Source organism: Chaetura pelagica, unplaced genomic scaffold (genome assembly GCF_000747805.2).
Source record: "Chaetura pelagica isolate M959 unplaced genomic scaffold, ChaPel_1.0 scaffold473, whole genome shotgun sequence".
In the NCBI taxonomy this organism is placed as follows: domain Eukaryota; kingdom Metazoa; phylum Chordata; class Aves; order Apodiformes; family Apodidae; genus Chaetura; species Chaetura pelagica.
Genome location: NW_009952890.1, coordinates 990,879 through 1,007,511, shown reverse-complemented (window position 1 = coordinate 1,007,511; position 16,633 = coordinate 990,879). Strand labels below are relative to the sequence as shown.

Below are 16,633 nucleotides of genomic sequence, written 5' to 3'. Positions count from 1 at the left end.
ATGTGTAAAGGGTGAGTGTCGGGAGGAAGAAGGGAGGAGGACATCTTCCCAGTGATGTCCAATGACAGGACAAGGGGCAATGGGTGCAAACTGAAGCACAGGAGGTTCCATGTAAATATGAGAAAATATTCTTTACTGTGAGGGTGACAGAACACTGGAACAGGCTGCCCAGAGAGGTTGTGGAGTCTCCTTCTCTGGAGACCTTCAAACCCTGCCTGGACACGTTCCTGTGTGATGTGCTCTAGGTGATCCTGCTCTGGCAGGGGGGTTGGATTAGATGATCTTTCGAGGTCTCTTCCAACCTCTAACATTCTGTGATTCTGTGTTCTTTCAAATGAAGGAGATATATACACTTTGGACTGAAAGCCAATACTGCAACTCTACCAAAGCCTGGCTCAACCTCAGACACTTCCTATAATCCTGATAAAGTAATTTATGTCCCATGTCAGCAAAGACCAATGAATGTGTACCTGACTCCTGAATTCAGTAAGGTTTACGCATGCACTTAAAATTGCCTACACTTACAGAAATAACTTGCAAAATCAGATGTGATTCCACTGCTGCTTGTGTCCTTCTACCACAGTTGTTTTATGCAAGCCCTGGCATAACTTTATGGCCTGATTTACAGCCCTAAGCACTCAGGCTTGCCAGAAAGCTAGTACTGTATGCCTCAGCACTTACACTCACAAATACATCTACCATTGGAACAACCTAATTTCCATTCATTATCTGTTTGCAATACAGATGACTCAATTCCAGGTTAGCCAAGCCCTTCCTTCAACTGCAGATGAAGGGTCAGCAGTATCTATTCTTGTTTTCAAGTAGGCTTCATGACCCCCAGAGACCATCTTGCTAACTGCTTAGGAGTCAATTTATTTCTCTATTTTAAGATGCTCAATGTGGCAAGAAAGATTTCCCACAGCCAAACTTTGTGGTTTGTACACGTAGTGGTTTTTTCTTGTGCTCATGTCACTTCACTCCCTTTATTCCAGTAACAAGCATTTCTCCTAGTGTTGTTGTAACCTTTCCAGCTGAAAGACACAGTCACCTTGAGAGATCCAGCAATGTTTGAAAAACTGTTAGCTCTGTGTGCTACTTAACTTTGACTGCACTTTTTCATGTTTCTGTGCACACAGAGATGCAGAGCAGCAAAAGGCAGATGCACATAGAATCACAGTGGTTAAGACTGGAAGGGACCTTAAAGCGCATCAGGTTCCCATCCTCTTGCTATAAGCAGGGACACCCCACACTACACCAGGCTGCAAAAGGCCTAATCCAACCTGGCCTGCAGGGAGGGGACTTCCATAACAGAAACACAGAATCAGAGAATCACCAAGGTTGAAAAAGACCTTTAAGATCCTCAAGTCCAGCCTATGACCAACACCACCACACGGCTAGACCATGGCACTAAGTGCCACATCCAGCCTTTCCTTGCACACATGAAGGGATGGTGCTCCCACCACTTCTCTGGGAAGTCCATTCCAATGTCTGATCACCCTGTCCATGAGGAAGTACTTCCTAATATCCAACCTAAACCTCCCGTGGTGCAGCTTCAGGCCATGTCCTCTTGAACTGTTACTAGTTGCCTGGAAAAAGAGCCCGACCCCCCCCGACTACAGCCTCCCTTCAGGTAGTTGAAGAGAGTAATAAGGTCCACTCTGAGTCTACTCCAGGCTAAACAACCCCAAGTCCCTCAGCCTACCTCTACAAGACTTTCCCTCTACTCTTTTCACCAGCCTTTTTGCTCTCCTCTGGACCTGCTCCAGCACCTCAGTATCCTTGAAGTGAGGGGCCCAGAACTGGTCACATTACTGGTGAGGCCTCACCAGTGCTGTGTACAGGAGAAGAATTACATCCTTCCTCCTGCTGGCCACAACCTCCCTAGACAACCTATTCCAGCACCTTACTGCCCTCATGGTGAAGAATTTCTTCCCCATATCTAACCTAAATCTCCCCTCTTTCTGTTTAAAACCATTACCCCTTGTCCTATCACTGCCTTCTCTGGTGAAAAGTCCCTTTTCAGCTTTCCTGTAGCCCCTTTTCCAGGCTCTGGAGAAGGCTCTTCTCCAGGCTGAACAGCCCCAACACTCTCAGCCTGTCTTCATAGCAGAGGTGATCCAGCCCTTTGATAATCTTCGTGGTCCTTCTCTGTACCATCTCCAAGAGCTTTCCTGTGCTGAGGGCACCAGAGCTGTACACAGTACTTTAGATCTCACCAGAACAGAGTAGATGGGCAGAATCACCTCCCTGGCCCTGACGGCCACACTTATTTTGATGCAGCCCAGGACACAACTGGCTCTCTGGGCTCCAGCACACACTGGCAGCTCATGTTGAGCTTCTCATCTGCTACCACCCCCAAGTCCTTCTCCTCAGGACTGTTCTCCAGCCATTCTCCCCCCAGCCTGTATTTGTGCCTGGGGTTGTGCTGACTCAGGTGCAGGACCCTGCACTTGGCCTTGTTAAACTCCATGAGGTTGGCACTGGCCCACCTCTCCAGCCTGTCAAGGTCCCTCTGGATGGCGTCCCTTCCTTCCAGGGTGTCAACCACACCACACAGCTTGGTATCATCAGCAAACCTGCTGAGGATACACTCAATTCCATTGTCCATGACTTCAACAAAGATGTTAAATAGCACTGGTCCCAATACTGACCGCTGAGGAACACCACCACATGTGTACAGTATTACTGGCTTGGGTGCCTTCCTCTCCCTGCAGAATCTGACAGTTCTTTACATATGTTATTCTGGACACTAACTTCACATTCTGTCTTCTACAGTTGACATCACCAAGTACCCTGCAGTACCACTGGTTTCCTGCCATTCCGTGAATCTAATCTAAACACCAAATACTACATACTGGTATGTAATATCACAACTAAAAGAATATCTTTTCTGTGGTTTACAGTGTCAGCAAACAAGACTAATAATTAAAATAATTATATCCTCTAAAAATACATTGCTTATTTATTTACTAATATTTGAGAAGTATTTTCAATTCTTATAAACTAAAGAAAAGTCACCATTCTGTTAGCTACCAATAAAACACAGGGTTGACAGATCTTGGAGTCATCACAAGAAAGGTCTCTGAAAACTCAAGCACAAGCAGCATCCAAAAAAGCCAATAAAATATTTGGCATAATCAGGAAAAATAGTATGAACAAGACAAGGCATTTTGACACTATTTAAAGCCTTGATGTAATCACATCTTGAACGTTTTACCTAGCCCTAGCCTTTGCATCCTAAGTAGGATACAGCTGAGCCTGATACAGAGAAGAACTAAAATGAATGAGATGATAGAGCCTCCCTTACAAGAAGAGACGGGAACTCAGGGGGAATAACACTGAGTCTTATGACATCCTGAGGGTAGTTGGAAAGGCAAGGGCAGAACTGCTATTCACTGAATCCTGCAATAGTAGAGCTAGGGGGAAGTCAGTGAAATTAGGAAACTGCTCAAGGCAGAGGAAAGAAAGTATCATCAACTGCAGTTAATAAGCTAAATGTCTCAGGAGGCTGTGTAGAAAAAAGATAATACTAAGTAAAAAAAAAAAAAAAAATTATTAGACAAATTCATAAGCAACAGGACCAGAAAATAATATTAAAATGAATAGGCAGGAATGTAACTGTTAAAATTCCTAATATAATAATTCAAGAAACCTCTACTGAATTTGGGCAAGGAGATAATCTATATGTTTTCTTGTTTTTCTGGAACAGCATGGTTTTTTTGCAAAGAGCATGTCACAATTTTGTTAATACTCCAGTTGCCCTTTCAATGCATCTAACCAGTTAAAAGTCAAATTCTAGAGGAAAAACTTAGAACAAGGGGCATAGCCATCATGATTTCAAAAAACAATCTTCATTCAAGCAAAGGAAAAAATAAAAATCTTTTTATCTTATATTATCTAACACCAAAAGTAGTAGGAGCTATCTTGCTAATGTATTTGTGAAACTGTATGACTGACTTTTGTGTTAACAGGAAAAATCACGTTCCTTCTTCTCTGCTTTCTGGAAAGAAGTACCAATGCTATGAACTCAAACACAGCAAAAGTAGCAGCACCCCATAACTCAATCCTGAATCTAAGTTCTTCCTAGATCACCAAAACAATAAAAAAAGAGCATTCATAGTATTAAAAAAAAAAGAAGAAAAAAAAAAGAAAACCAAATTTAAAAAGGCACCAACAAACAAAAACCTCAAAATAAAACAACCACCAAAACTCTTCCTTCAGAAAGAAATAGGCTCATTTTTTGCACTTGCATACAGGTGGGAACATGATGGCTGCCACTTGCGGTGCTGGCCAGTGCCTGCATTACAGGTATGGTCTTTCACTGGGAAAAGTACGAAAAATGACCTTGCAGCCAGCTGCCTGATGGGGAAAAAAAATCTTTATTGCTACTGTAACATTCAGGTTGTATAGTGCTTGTCTCAAACAATCCAAAAGATGGGCAGTGTATTTGGACACTCGGGATGCCTGGTGTTTGTCTTGAGACATCTAAGATTTAAACACGATTTGTTGCTGATGTCTAAAGATCCCCGAACTGCTTTATTCCTCCTCCACTTCTCCCCCACCCCCACCTCGAGCACTTGCCAACTGGGGAGGTTTGGTATGGGGCATGCTGACCTGGGAGAACAGGATATCCAGCGATAAACAGGCCTTGAGATTTCATGTAAATCATCGACTTGGGAAAAGTAAAGAGCACCAGTGTGAAGCTGACCCCTCCATCTACTAAACTGATCCTGAGATGCCAGGTTATCTCAACACCCTTTTTGTCATGGAAATTAGTCAAGGACTGTTGCTGTCCCAGTCAATGGCTTATTTTGTTAATTAGCCTGACAAAGACTGCAAGGTATAGCCTGGCACCATAGCCACACTCACCCCCCCACCCCTCCGCATCCCCAAGGAGCATGGAGCCTCCCCTGCACAGGGAGAAAGGGGGAGGATGGGCAAGAACTGTATAAAAATCCGAGACACTACAGGTGCAGTGAAGTGCTTCCCCACCGAAGATGTCGCTGGACGGTGGTGGTAACTATCCTCACTATTCTCTGTATTTCTGCTTTTCTTTTTCCCTTTCTTCTCTGTCTCTGTTTTCCTCCCTGTCCGGTTCGCTCTAGGGACTACATTGTGTAGCTTCAATAAATTTGGTGTGCATGCGACATCTGACCTCGTTTGTGTCTTAATTTCACCCTTTGGGATCACCTTTAAACCTGTTCACGGGTCCTGCCGGACAGCAAAGGGTGCAGCTGCCGTGCGGCTCATCCCAGGAGAGGGAAGGCAGAGTCCAGCCTGAGTGTTAGAAGGCATGAGGGTTCTGCCGGATCTCTTGTCAGACTGCACACCAGCCCCAGTGCGTATCTGTGCAGTCGACACTGTATTTGTTTTGTCCTGGCAAGATTGTAAAAATCACCATGTATCCTAATATCGGATCGTGACAGCTACACAAGAATTTATTTCACCGACAAATAAAGAGGACAAAGAAGCAGTAACAGACAAGTTTTGGATACTGGGAACATGTCCCACCACAGCACTGCAACAGATTATCCTCTTCAAGCCTCCACACCTGAACTGCATCTTCTCAGCCCCCCTGTCTTCCTCTCAGAGGACCACAAGAGGACCTCTTACCATGTAAGGCCTGCTTCTCCCACAGGCTTAAGTTTCACCAAAAAATCCAGGATTCTCTTGGATAATTTTTCCCCTGCCTCAAACTCTATCTGCAAGCTTGCCACCATCAACTGCTCTTACTACCAACTCTCATTCATTTTTAAGACATAGTATTCAGTCTGATTGTGAGTCCAATGCTATTAAAACTATAAACTCACTTGCCAAGTGCCAACTTGGCCTCGAGAAAGGCAACACAAGCGGACTTGCAGTGGCCTCAAAACATAGTTACAGTTGCACATGTCAAGAAAGGCAGCCTCAACTAACCTCTCACTTCCAGCACAAGGCAATGTCAAGTACAGCTGCTAGAGACCAGATCAGTCAGTCATTGCATGCATATGGTTGCACTGTTCTTCGTCCAACCTAGCTGAGGGCTCTTGAAATTGCCATGTCTACATACCCCTAGTCTTTGTCATTTTATATGATTTCCAGTTAAACATTTTTTTATCTGCTTTTTTTTGTATAAAAGTACTCATTACATTGTTTCATCACAGCCTAGTGACTGAATAACTGCATCTTGAATTAGGCAATGTGGATTAGAAGAAAAGAGCATGATGAAATCTAGTTGAAATAATTCATCTATGGTTAATTCCACCACCTACTCACCCACACCATCTTCTAGGGCTGTTTTTTCCAAAATAATCATGGATTACTGCTGATACAGTATTATCTGTAACATTTCAGATAATTCCTTTGGGACCTTGAATGACTTTGTGTTATCTCATTTTAATAATATATACATAGTATGATGTAGGGATTTGGGAACAGGAAGGCATGAGGCCTTGGGCTACTTTATTACATAAGAAAAAATAATGATTTATTTATTACCTAAACAAGAAGAGTGAAAAGAAATGAAATAGTAAAAATCTCTGCCCAAGTGTGACCAGTCTTTGGATCAACCTGTACACACTGCCTTGACAGTTCTCCTTCTGTTCACAGCATGTCAGGCTTTCCCAGGCTGTGGACCCTCCCAGGTCTCTGACCTGTGATCAAAGAATAGCAAAGAGAGGCAAAGCACAATCTGGAAAGATCTGTGCTTTCCTGAGAGTGACGTGGGATGTTAAGTGTACTGTGGATTGAATTACCTCTGTAGTTACAACTTTCTTGATGGTAATTTTATACCTTTATATGCTGTGCAAGCAGAATAATCTTAACCATCATAGCACACTCTGGAACATCCTTTCCTCTGCAGGTGGTTCTGTGCACTTAGCTAAAGAAAAACCCCTCCCACCATGAAGCCTGGCAATACAAGTGGAATGCACAAAAAAGATGAAAAAAAAATAATTAGAAGGTAAGTAAATTAGCAATAATACTGACAATTTATATATTCAAGGCCTCTACCCAGTCCTGTGTGCGACCAGCCAGGAAACAGTTTGCAGATCAGATACTAATTTTACAAGAAAAGAAATTGAAATCCTGTATTACAGGTATGTGTTGCAGGGAACAAGGGAGATGAAGACCTGCCTGTCATGGTGCTATTGCCTAACTAAAACCTATCAACTATCTCATTAGGGATGCTCAGCTGATCACCTGGTAAGTGCTAGACAATCAGAGCCAGAAAGCCACAGATGTACCATTCAGAAGAGGCTGACATCCTCCAGATATGACTCATAAAGCAGAAGTCAAACCCTCAGAGATGGCACCAGCATAGAGGAACATCCCTCTTAGACTTCCTTGACAAGTTGGGTTTCTCTTAGTCTGTTATTACAGAAACAACAGAGCTCAAGGTGACAAGCTCTACAGCCACTGAAGTTAACTTGTGTGAATTGCAATCCTAACATCAGCTGACTCCAGAGAAAAGTGTCCAAGGACCACACAAAACCTCCTTCTGCAGTAAGAGGAGGAAATTTTGTCCCAAGTTCACAGAATTGGTTACTTAGCAATAATACGCCAAAGTGCCTTAACATCCAGAGGCAGGCACTGATTTTATTCTAAAAGCATAGCTATGGGAGAGATTATCATTTAAAACGAGGAAAGATGAAAATAAGTGCCTGGAATGATATGATGTGACTGAAAAATATTCACAGACATCCTTAGCAGTGGAACAAAATGTAGTGACAGGCAAGCACACAGCTCAATCCTTTGCCCAAGGCACTCCTGGCCCCTAAATACATGGTGTGCACACATTTTCAGGCTCTTAGGGTTGAGGGTTTTTTTCCTATAATATCAATGACAAAGGCATGATTTCAGCTAGGTTATTTTCCACCTTAATTTCCTGAAAATATTTTCACCTGTAAAACCATAGGCTTACCTAACGATTACAGTTAAGCCCATTTTACCAAAAGTAGGACAAAAACGAAGCAGCAATAATCTGAGATGATAAGTCCTCAGTTTTCTTCCTGCAAGTGATGTCAACCTCCTGAATAGTGTTATATTGATTTAACCGAAATTAAACTATTTATCCCATACACACATAGATTCATGTATTTAATCTTAGATATTGGTATTAAAGAGTAGGGAAAATAGCTCTTTTTATCATCAGTATATCTCTTCAATGTGCCTAAGATACTTCATTAAAGATTAATTCCTATAAAGCTTTTACAAAGACTGTTCCAACAGTCTTTGTATCTGTATCCCCCCGCCATGGGGGATTTATACAGAGTTTATTAACATTCTGGACCAAAGAGCAGCATGACAATGTGGCAGGATGAATACTAATCTCATCATCTAAAAGGGGACTACAGATACCCACCAAATTTCTACCCAGTTGAAGAAGCAAGAGAACAGCTCTGTGACATGCTTAGGCATGGAGAGTAGCAGAAATGCAAACCACCATTACTCTGACTCAGTTGACTGTATATACAGCTATGAAGTGCAGATGGTTTTTAAGTAAAAGGGAGCACAAAATTAATAATTTATTTTCAAATCACTTTAAGCACACACAAGTGATTGTGCAGTAAGAAGACCAGAGCTTACAAAAAAATAAATTAAATAAACTACCAAAAAGCTAATAGGATACCAAGGTTTCATGGTTGACCTCTGTCAAATACTAATGGATTTTTTTTCTTCTTGAATTTCACCCATCACTGCAATGCAAGAAAAAAAATTGAACTCAAGCCAGGTTAGAGCATTACCTTGAATCTGACCCTCTGGTTTAGATGATTAAGCAAATTCTCAGAGGCAAGTTACATGACTACGTTTAGTTTGCTGAGTTCAGGAGCATGTTCTATACTTTGTTACTGTGTAAGAGACCTGGCAGAGACAAAGCAAAGCTTCCCAAATAGCAATACTGTGAAACTATAAAGCTGATCAGATATTTAAAGGTGTCATACGCACTAGGTGGACATATATAAAGATAAATTATTTCTCCTTTTTAAGCTATTAATACCATTAATTTTAATGAAAGACCATCAAATACTTTCCATACAGCAAGTTGACTTTAAAATTCATTTTAAATGTTCCAGCAAAGCCTAAAACATACTGAGAGCACAATATACTTCAGTGAGCTAATTCCAGACACTTTGTATTTCAATAAAACTTCTTCTGGGAGGGTAGCCAGGCAGTTAAAACAAAAAAAAAACAAACCAAACAACCAAACAAAAAAACCTAAACAAACAAACAAAAAAGTGTCACTTAGTTCACTTAATTAAGGACTATGAATGAGGAAGGTCTATACAAAATTTATACTCTGGTTCGCAAAGAGTAAAACATTAATCCAAGGACAAACACTAACAAATAATGAAAACTCTTTGGATTCTTCGTTTACAAGCATTTTCAGTATTTCACCAAGATAAATAGCAAACGTGAACTTCCTGTTTCAGCTGCCTACAGAAACTAACCATTCACCAAAATGCAAGCCCTTCCTGAAACTTTCAGTATGAGACCAGGGATAATGGGATCAAATCCCACTCATGAACTGACCTGTGAGCATAAGAATTCGCAGATCTTGGGGAAAGCATCAATGAAGAACTGAAAGCAACAAGTGCTCTGGCGCTCCGTGCTTCTGCAACATGCAACTATCAGTCAGCAATGTGACCTGCTGACTGACAGCACGGTAAGGTGTACATACAGTTCTGCACAATTGGTGCAGAGGTCAAAAGAGCTGTTACTTTCCTGCATTTTTTTCACCCCAAGTACATTTCTTGAACAATACTGAGAGCAACAGAAATTCAAAATGGCAAGCAGGAAAGACAAAACTCCTGTTCATTAAGTATGACTGATTTGTTGCACAGCACAGCCTGGAAAATTCCAACATAAGCACCAAGACAAGCAGTTGTACTGTTAAAAATACAAATATATTGCACCCCTACATCAGTTTGCTAAAGGTCAATCAGTACTTTAAAAATAGTACCTTGTTTTCATCCTAAAGACACACACAGGAGAAAATTCAGTAAGGCTCCTCATATTCCTGTTAAAAGAGTTAGGGCTACTACTGAATTAAACTTCACAGCATATTTCACTCAAACAGAAAAACTAAGCCATAAAGGGAACTTACTCAAGACCACAATTCTTGCCAAGGGAAGAGTCAGGGTAATCCTTGCCCAGTCATTTGACGATGACCTCTCTATCTGAAAGTTCTTCAACAGTGTCACTACTTCTTTGTATATTAAAGAAAGGTCTCCTTGAACTGCTTTTAAAAATCCATATGTATCAGAATAAATAAAAAAGATATCAGTAGTGCATCTGTGTACTGTGTAGTAGTATCTGTCTACTCTAGTATTTTAGCAAAAACAGTGAGAGTCCTACCCTACACAACAGAATTTGTCTTATTTTGAATTTGTTAATGATGCACAGAAAAACAAACAAATACCTGGTGAGCTCTTCTTTAATCTTCAAGGGCTCATGTGGGTAGAATTTCACTCTGAAGCACATGGTATATGGCGGATGAGCTGAAATATTATAAAGAAAATGCATGAGAACAGCAGCAAACAAAAATTGCCTCAACCACTCCGAAGGAGTGGCCTCCAAGAGTCTTACAGAGTAGCCTGTGTGATCGTTAGCTCTGGAGCATCAAGCAGGTATTCACACAAAACAAATAAATGCTTTTATACATATATGAAAATAATAAAACATTTGACAAAGAAGGCCAAAAGCATATATAAAATACAGCTAACCTATGCAAATCAAGTTATAAACTATTTTGTACCTCACAAGACTTACTGCTTGATCCAAGAGGTACAAAACACATTTGAGCAACTTTTTTTTTTCTTTTTTTTTTGCAATTGATAAATAAGAAACAATTTATTCTTGTCACAAAGAGACAGAAAGATGTGATGTATATTTGTTATTCCTGATGATGATAATGTCTAGACTACAAAATTGAAGTAACTGTTAAATATATTTTGTTAATTAAGCTAGAGACAACAGAACTATTTCTGCTTCCAGTATTTAACAAGACTACATTACCTGCTCTTGAGCTATCATATCAATACCAGGCCTTACATAAAACATTTTCAATTTGGAAAAGGAAAGGAAAAGAAAAAGAGAGGGGGGATGGGTATTCTGAGGGGGAAGGGGAAGAAGAGAAGGAGAAGGGAAGTCACAGTAATGCTATTCAAATTAATTACGCAATCATTGTCTCTTAGTTTTACATCAATGAGCACAGCTTTATGTCCCACTGTTACACCTTGGATAGCATTCAAGATGTCGTCTAATCCTAGGACAATGATCTTTCAGTGATTATAGGAGGGACAGAAAGCAAATCAAAGACTATTATTCTAAACAAAGAGGCATCTTGTGATAATCACATTAGGATAAAAGACGTGAAAATCAAGCAGAAGGTTTAAAACTATCACATCAGGGAGAACATGCAGGTACCAGGTAACGTTCATGTTTTGAATTCCAGCTTGAAGAGCAAAGGAAAATACCACATCTTCAAAAGGTAAATGGTGTGGGGAAAAAACCCACCTAGATTACACAGGCCATGGTAACTGGCAGGTCTTAACATTTATTAACTCCTACGTTTAAGAAGTTGGAGTTTTGGGGTTAGCTTTGTTTTAAAATACAGCATGCATACATCTTTAACCATCGTAAAGTGCAGTTCACCTTAACAGTCCCTTAGTCTTAATGTATACTCAATGCACACAGTCAATCTAACCTTCCTGAATCTTGAAAAGATGGTGCTTTTAAACAAGGAAAGGCAGTAGAAAAGGTCAAAAGAAAACTACAGAGAAAATAGGAGAATAGGTGAAACTGAGAGCTGTATTGTAGTTATTGCAACCTGTAAGAGCTAAGCTACCGGAACATTTTACTGTACCATCTCCTCACACTTACTGGCTCACTAGCTTGCATGAACTGCATGTGGAAATTACTTCAACAATCATAATATACTTGGAGCTATTTTGATTTCAGAATTTACCTGTATGCTGCATTTTTCCAGAAATGCCTCTCTGGGTATCACATAGTTCCATATGATGAAAAAAGCAACAGAAAGTAAAAATGCCTTTGAAGATGAAAGGCTTCTTGTAAGACTGTATCGCACTTTCAAGACATCATGTTGCACTTTTGGTCAGCCTTAACAAAAATTGTTAATTTCCCATTTTTTTTACTTGTTTAAATGATTACTCATTTAAGACACAAGGAGGAAGGTCAAGAGATGAGGATGGAGAGAAGAAAAATACAGGGGAAAAAAAAGAAAGGAAACAATAATAAACAGAAACAAACAACAGAAAATGGAAAACAAGTCTTTAGTGTTCTCAAGGGTTTGAACATTTAAGCTAATGGACTCTGGACAAGCCCACTGAAGGTATGAGAAACACTCAGACTGCTTTCCTAGGCTTCAGCATCTTAGATGTGACCACAGCATTGTCTCACAGTGACTGGATATAAGGTGCAAAACAGAGGACACTGTTAATGTCCTCCCTGCCCTGTAATGGCAAACCAGAAGACAAACTCAGTTCAGTGTCCCAGAAAGGAAAACAGTCATCCAGAAATGCACTAAGGAGTGATGCTGCCTGGACAAAGCCAAAGATAATGGAAGTCACCTTATATGGTTGTCTCTTCTAACTACTACTTCTACACTTATTAAAACTATGCAAGAGAAAAAACTTGCACATGCAGAATACTGTTCCACTTATAAAATGTGAGATAAAAGTCAATCTGTATCAAATGAGCAAGACCTCTTTCTCAGCAAAAAAAGGACTTTTAAGTGTTCTGGCAGATTTAGAAGTAGTTTATGCTTGAAATAGGGATGCAGAATTAAGAACAGCTAGTGCATGGCTCTGCAAGGACCTGGCTAGTACAAGCCTTCTACAAGATTGAATTTTACCCAAATTTTTGGTTATCAGTTAAACAACTGAAACTTCAGCCATGGTAAAAACACAGAAAAAATACATATAGAAGTTATGGTTGAATAATGACACTCCAGCAGTATGTGGCAACCGCAAAAAAGCAACAGAAGCCCTGTGTGCAAAGAGTATCACAGTGAGGAAAGGATGGCATACACTGCACTAAAAAGTAGCCCACATTCAGATAATAGCAGAGTTTATAATAGGAAATGTTTTCCTAGTACATGGCAGAAGTATACACTAATGCACAGAATATGCAGAAGATTTGGAAAGGCAGTTGGAATCCTACTTTGCAAACCTTTTCCTAGACTCAAGCTTCTATAACAATAGTTCTTCTCAGCAGTGCAGCAAGCAATACAAAATAAGGCTGCCACAGCCTGCTAAACAGTTTCTTTCTTAGCAACACCTGCAAGAATAGCACAATCCTGACCTGCAATTTGAAACGCTTAAAAAAATATGATCCCTTCCATCCAGTTCATCATTGGAGAAAGGATAAGCAGGCACCCTGCAATTAACAGAAGGAAATAGGATATTCTTTTTCTGCTCCTCTTTTCCAGTAAGAAAACCAGTCGCAAACAATAAACACTTGAAAGGGAAAGGAGCAAACCCTCACAGCTATCCACTTTCCTTTCCATCTTAATTTTAAAATAGATCATAAGCCTAATGTTCCTCCAAAAATGCATTTTATAATACAGAAACATTTAGTAAGGCCCTTGTCTTACAGATTTTACATCACTGGAGAAACACATATGAGAACCTCATAGTCTCCCATTCACCACACTCTTGTAGTGGAAAGCCAGACAGGCAATGAATTGTATAATTGAGATAAGATTTTCAAGGCAGACAGTTCCTCAATTCCTTGAGAGCAATTTGCTTTCTACCACTTACTCACATACTGTAGTGGAAAAACGAACAACAAACTTTCCCAAAACAACAACTCAATTGACAGAACATTTCTTCAACACAAAACTAGTGTGAATATAATCAGTTCTGTAATAGCTGTAAGCATTTTCCTTTAAAGTGGTCATTCAACTGTCACATAAGGGGCAGCTGGTATAGTAAAATGCCCAAGACTTTTTCAGTATTTCCTACATCACAGGCTTTGTTTTCTCACTAAAAATTATTCACAATTAAAACAATTTCAAAGGACTTTAGAGTGGAGAACAGTACTGACTGCAAATTCCAGTGCAACAGGCCTATTAATTTGCCAGTTTATGTGCTAGCAGCATGTAAGAGAAAAAGGCAAAAGATGAAAAAACAAACCATGTAATTGGATGGATAGATAGGAAGAAAGGAAAGATGGATGGGATAGGAAGGGGACAGCATCAGCTAGCCTCTGGCTACAGCCTTGAGCAGCAAGGGAAATATTTGTGTGTGCAGAGCACTGTGACCCAGTGAAATGAGGGTTACATGGAGTTTTTAGGAGTCCAGACAGGATATGAAGGGCTTATTCGCACCAGAAATCAAATAAAGCATATTATAAATTGCGGCATGGAAGCACAGGAACCTTTGGGCATTTCAAAAATTATTTAAAAACACAAGCTCTCAACACTTACACTTCATCTGCTTGAAGACAGATTTGTTGGGCTCAAGCCAGTGCTGGAAAGGCAAACAGAGAATAGCAGTTAATAAGGGTGACAGCAGGTAATGACAATGTTGTACATGCATTTGGTACCAAAAATGGGAAGTAGGATTTTTCTTTCACTGAGACACACATAAACTGGAAAAGGCACCTCCCTACTGTTAGGATACTGCAATCGCACTGTATAAGCATACTTGATGTTACCATTGTTTATAAGATGCAGTTGAGACAATAATAAAATAAACATTTCAAAGACAAATTTAAAGGAGACAGGTACACAAAAACAAAACAATAAAACAACAACCCCAAACTTCAACCAACAACAAAAAGCAACTCAGCATAATTTCTTCTCCTTTTCCCTCTCCCCACTATCTTTCTTTTATGGGGAAAAGAGAAACAGAATTGAGAGGCAATGATTGTTTCACCAACTTACCAAGATATCTAGCTCATTTTATTCTTTTTTAGATGACACATATATTATTTATACATTTTGCTCTGAATAATAGGGAGTGAGGGTTGATCATGAAAGAGTAAGGTGATTTAAGGTATTTTATACAGTCTGAAGTACTGCAGAGATACATAATCCAGGATGAATTCACAGATAGGAAGCCAGTCAAGGTACATATAGACATGTAAGTTTATTTTTCTTAACCTCTTCACATGATCACCTCACCTCTGTCAGGATTGGTGAGTAGTGCGGTACTGTTCCAAGAGAACTGAGAGTTAAGAGCTATTTGCTTGAAATGTCAACACAATGTGTTTGGTATTTCTTTTTGAAAGGCCAGGCTGAAGTATTAGCAGAGACCGGGTCAGCATTCACAGCTATTTGTAAAAGCCAATTTCTTATTCAAAAAAAAGTCAGGGATAAAAAAGGGCAAAGAGTGATTAAACAGGGGAAACATGAATGAGATTCCTTATGAAGTTCACCAAGACCTGAGGAACACAGAGTTAGCTAATATGTCTAAAAGCAAACATGTTTCACTAAGACTTGACTTGCATGAGTTAAAAATTGATTGAAAAGCCACTGAGCAATTAAGCAGTCTAGACTTTCACTTGGAGGTCAAGGAATTGACAGGCAGTATTCAGAAGCTCGGATTTCTGTGGTGAGCTTCTGTTACTGGAAGATTGCAAGTGTGTAGGCACTTCAGCTAAATCATCCACCAAACTGAGCAGTTACTTTACCATTTGTGGAGATTTCCAAAGGCACAGCAATTAGGTGCTTATTGCTCTCTGAGAATCATGGGAAAATAAACACCTAGTCATTCTTAGTACTTCTGAAAATAGCCACTCCCTGTTTCTATTTCAACTTGAGTTTTAGGAAAGATTTTCCCCTGGGTACTTATCTTCCAGCCTTACAGCACTAACTATTAATAATTAATAACTGTGCCTCATCTCTACTATAGAGTATTCATGCTATATTTATTCCAAGATTAATTAGCTATTATAGTTAGGACCAGATTAAGGTTCTTATAAATTCATCAAAGGTTTTCTACAGGAAATTTCAACTGAAAAGCATCTGGTTTTGGAAAATGCTTTTTCCATGTATCAATCTTTTTTAAAAAAACAAACAATTTTGCTGAAAAAGAAAAAAAATCATCAGATGAAAGGAAAATATAACATTTTTACCTAGCTTGTGAGGCTAAATCCTAAAAGCATTTTGAATCATCAACTGCAAAAAATTTCCATTACTCTTGTATGTCACACTGCCTTGCAGGAACAAGGGAACAGACCACAGGCACTTCCAATTGTTTCTTCTAAGGCTAACACATCATAATACAAATAAAACAGACAAAGAGACAGATGTAAACTTGGAACCAGACACAAGAATTCTTGATTTCTTTCTTTGCAGTAAAATGTGCAAACTAGGGGCAGAAAAAAAAAAAACCAAAAAAAAACACCAACTGTTTCATTTTTGCCCCACGTATTTCATCCTGCTGTCCATAATGGTTGCTTTAATTGGATGATGGCCTACACCCTCAAACCAGCTTGGTTTTATACACGGTAATACTTAACAATCAGAAATCATCCTGTGGAGGCTGAGCCTCCCAGTTCCTTGATGGCATGGTAGCTACATGGTTGCTGCCCAGTAGAGAAGAAGAGACTTTGATCCTAATCCAATTACCAGGGACTACCAGGGACCCTGTTCAGCACTGCCAACTTTTGATCTCTCCTGCTG

The 16,633-nt window shown here is 39.8% G+C and overlaps 1 protein-coding gene across 1 annotated transcript in view; it reads right to left on the bottom strand.

Annotated features, from left to right (window-relative positions):
* The window catches only part of FRMD3 (FERM domain containing 3), a 71,879-nt gene that overhangs the window by 43,154 nt on the left and 12,092 nt on the right, over positions 1-16,633 (bottom strand). Inside the window, exons 3-4 of the mRNA XM_009995470.1 lie at positions 14,432-14,474; positions 10,400-10,478 (exon numbers count right to left, since the gene is read on the bottom strand). Of these exons, the coding sequence (XP_009993772.1) occupies positions 10,400-10,478; positions 14,432-14,474 (122 nt within the window). The remainder of the gene's footprint in view (positions 1-10,399; positions 10,479-14,431; positions 14,475-16,633) is intronic.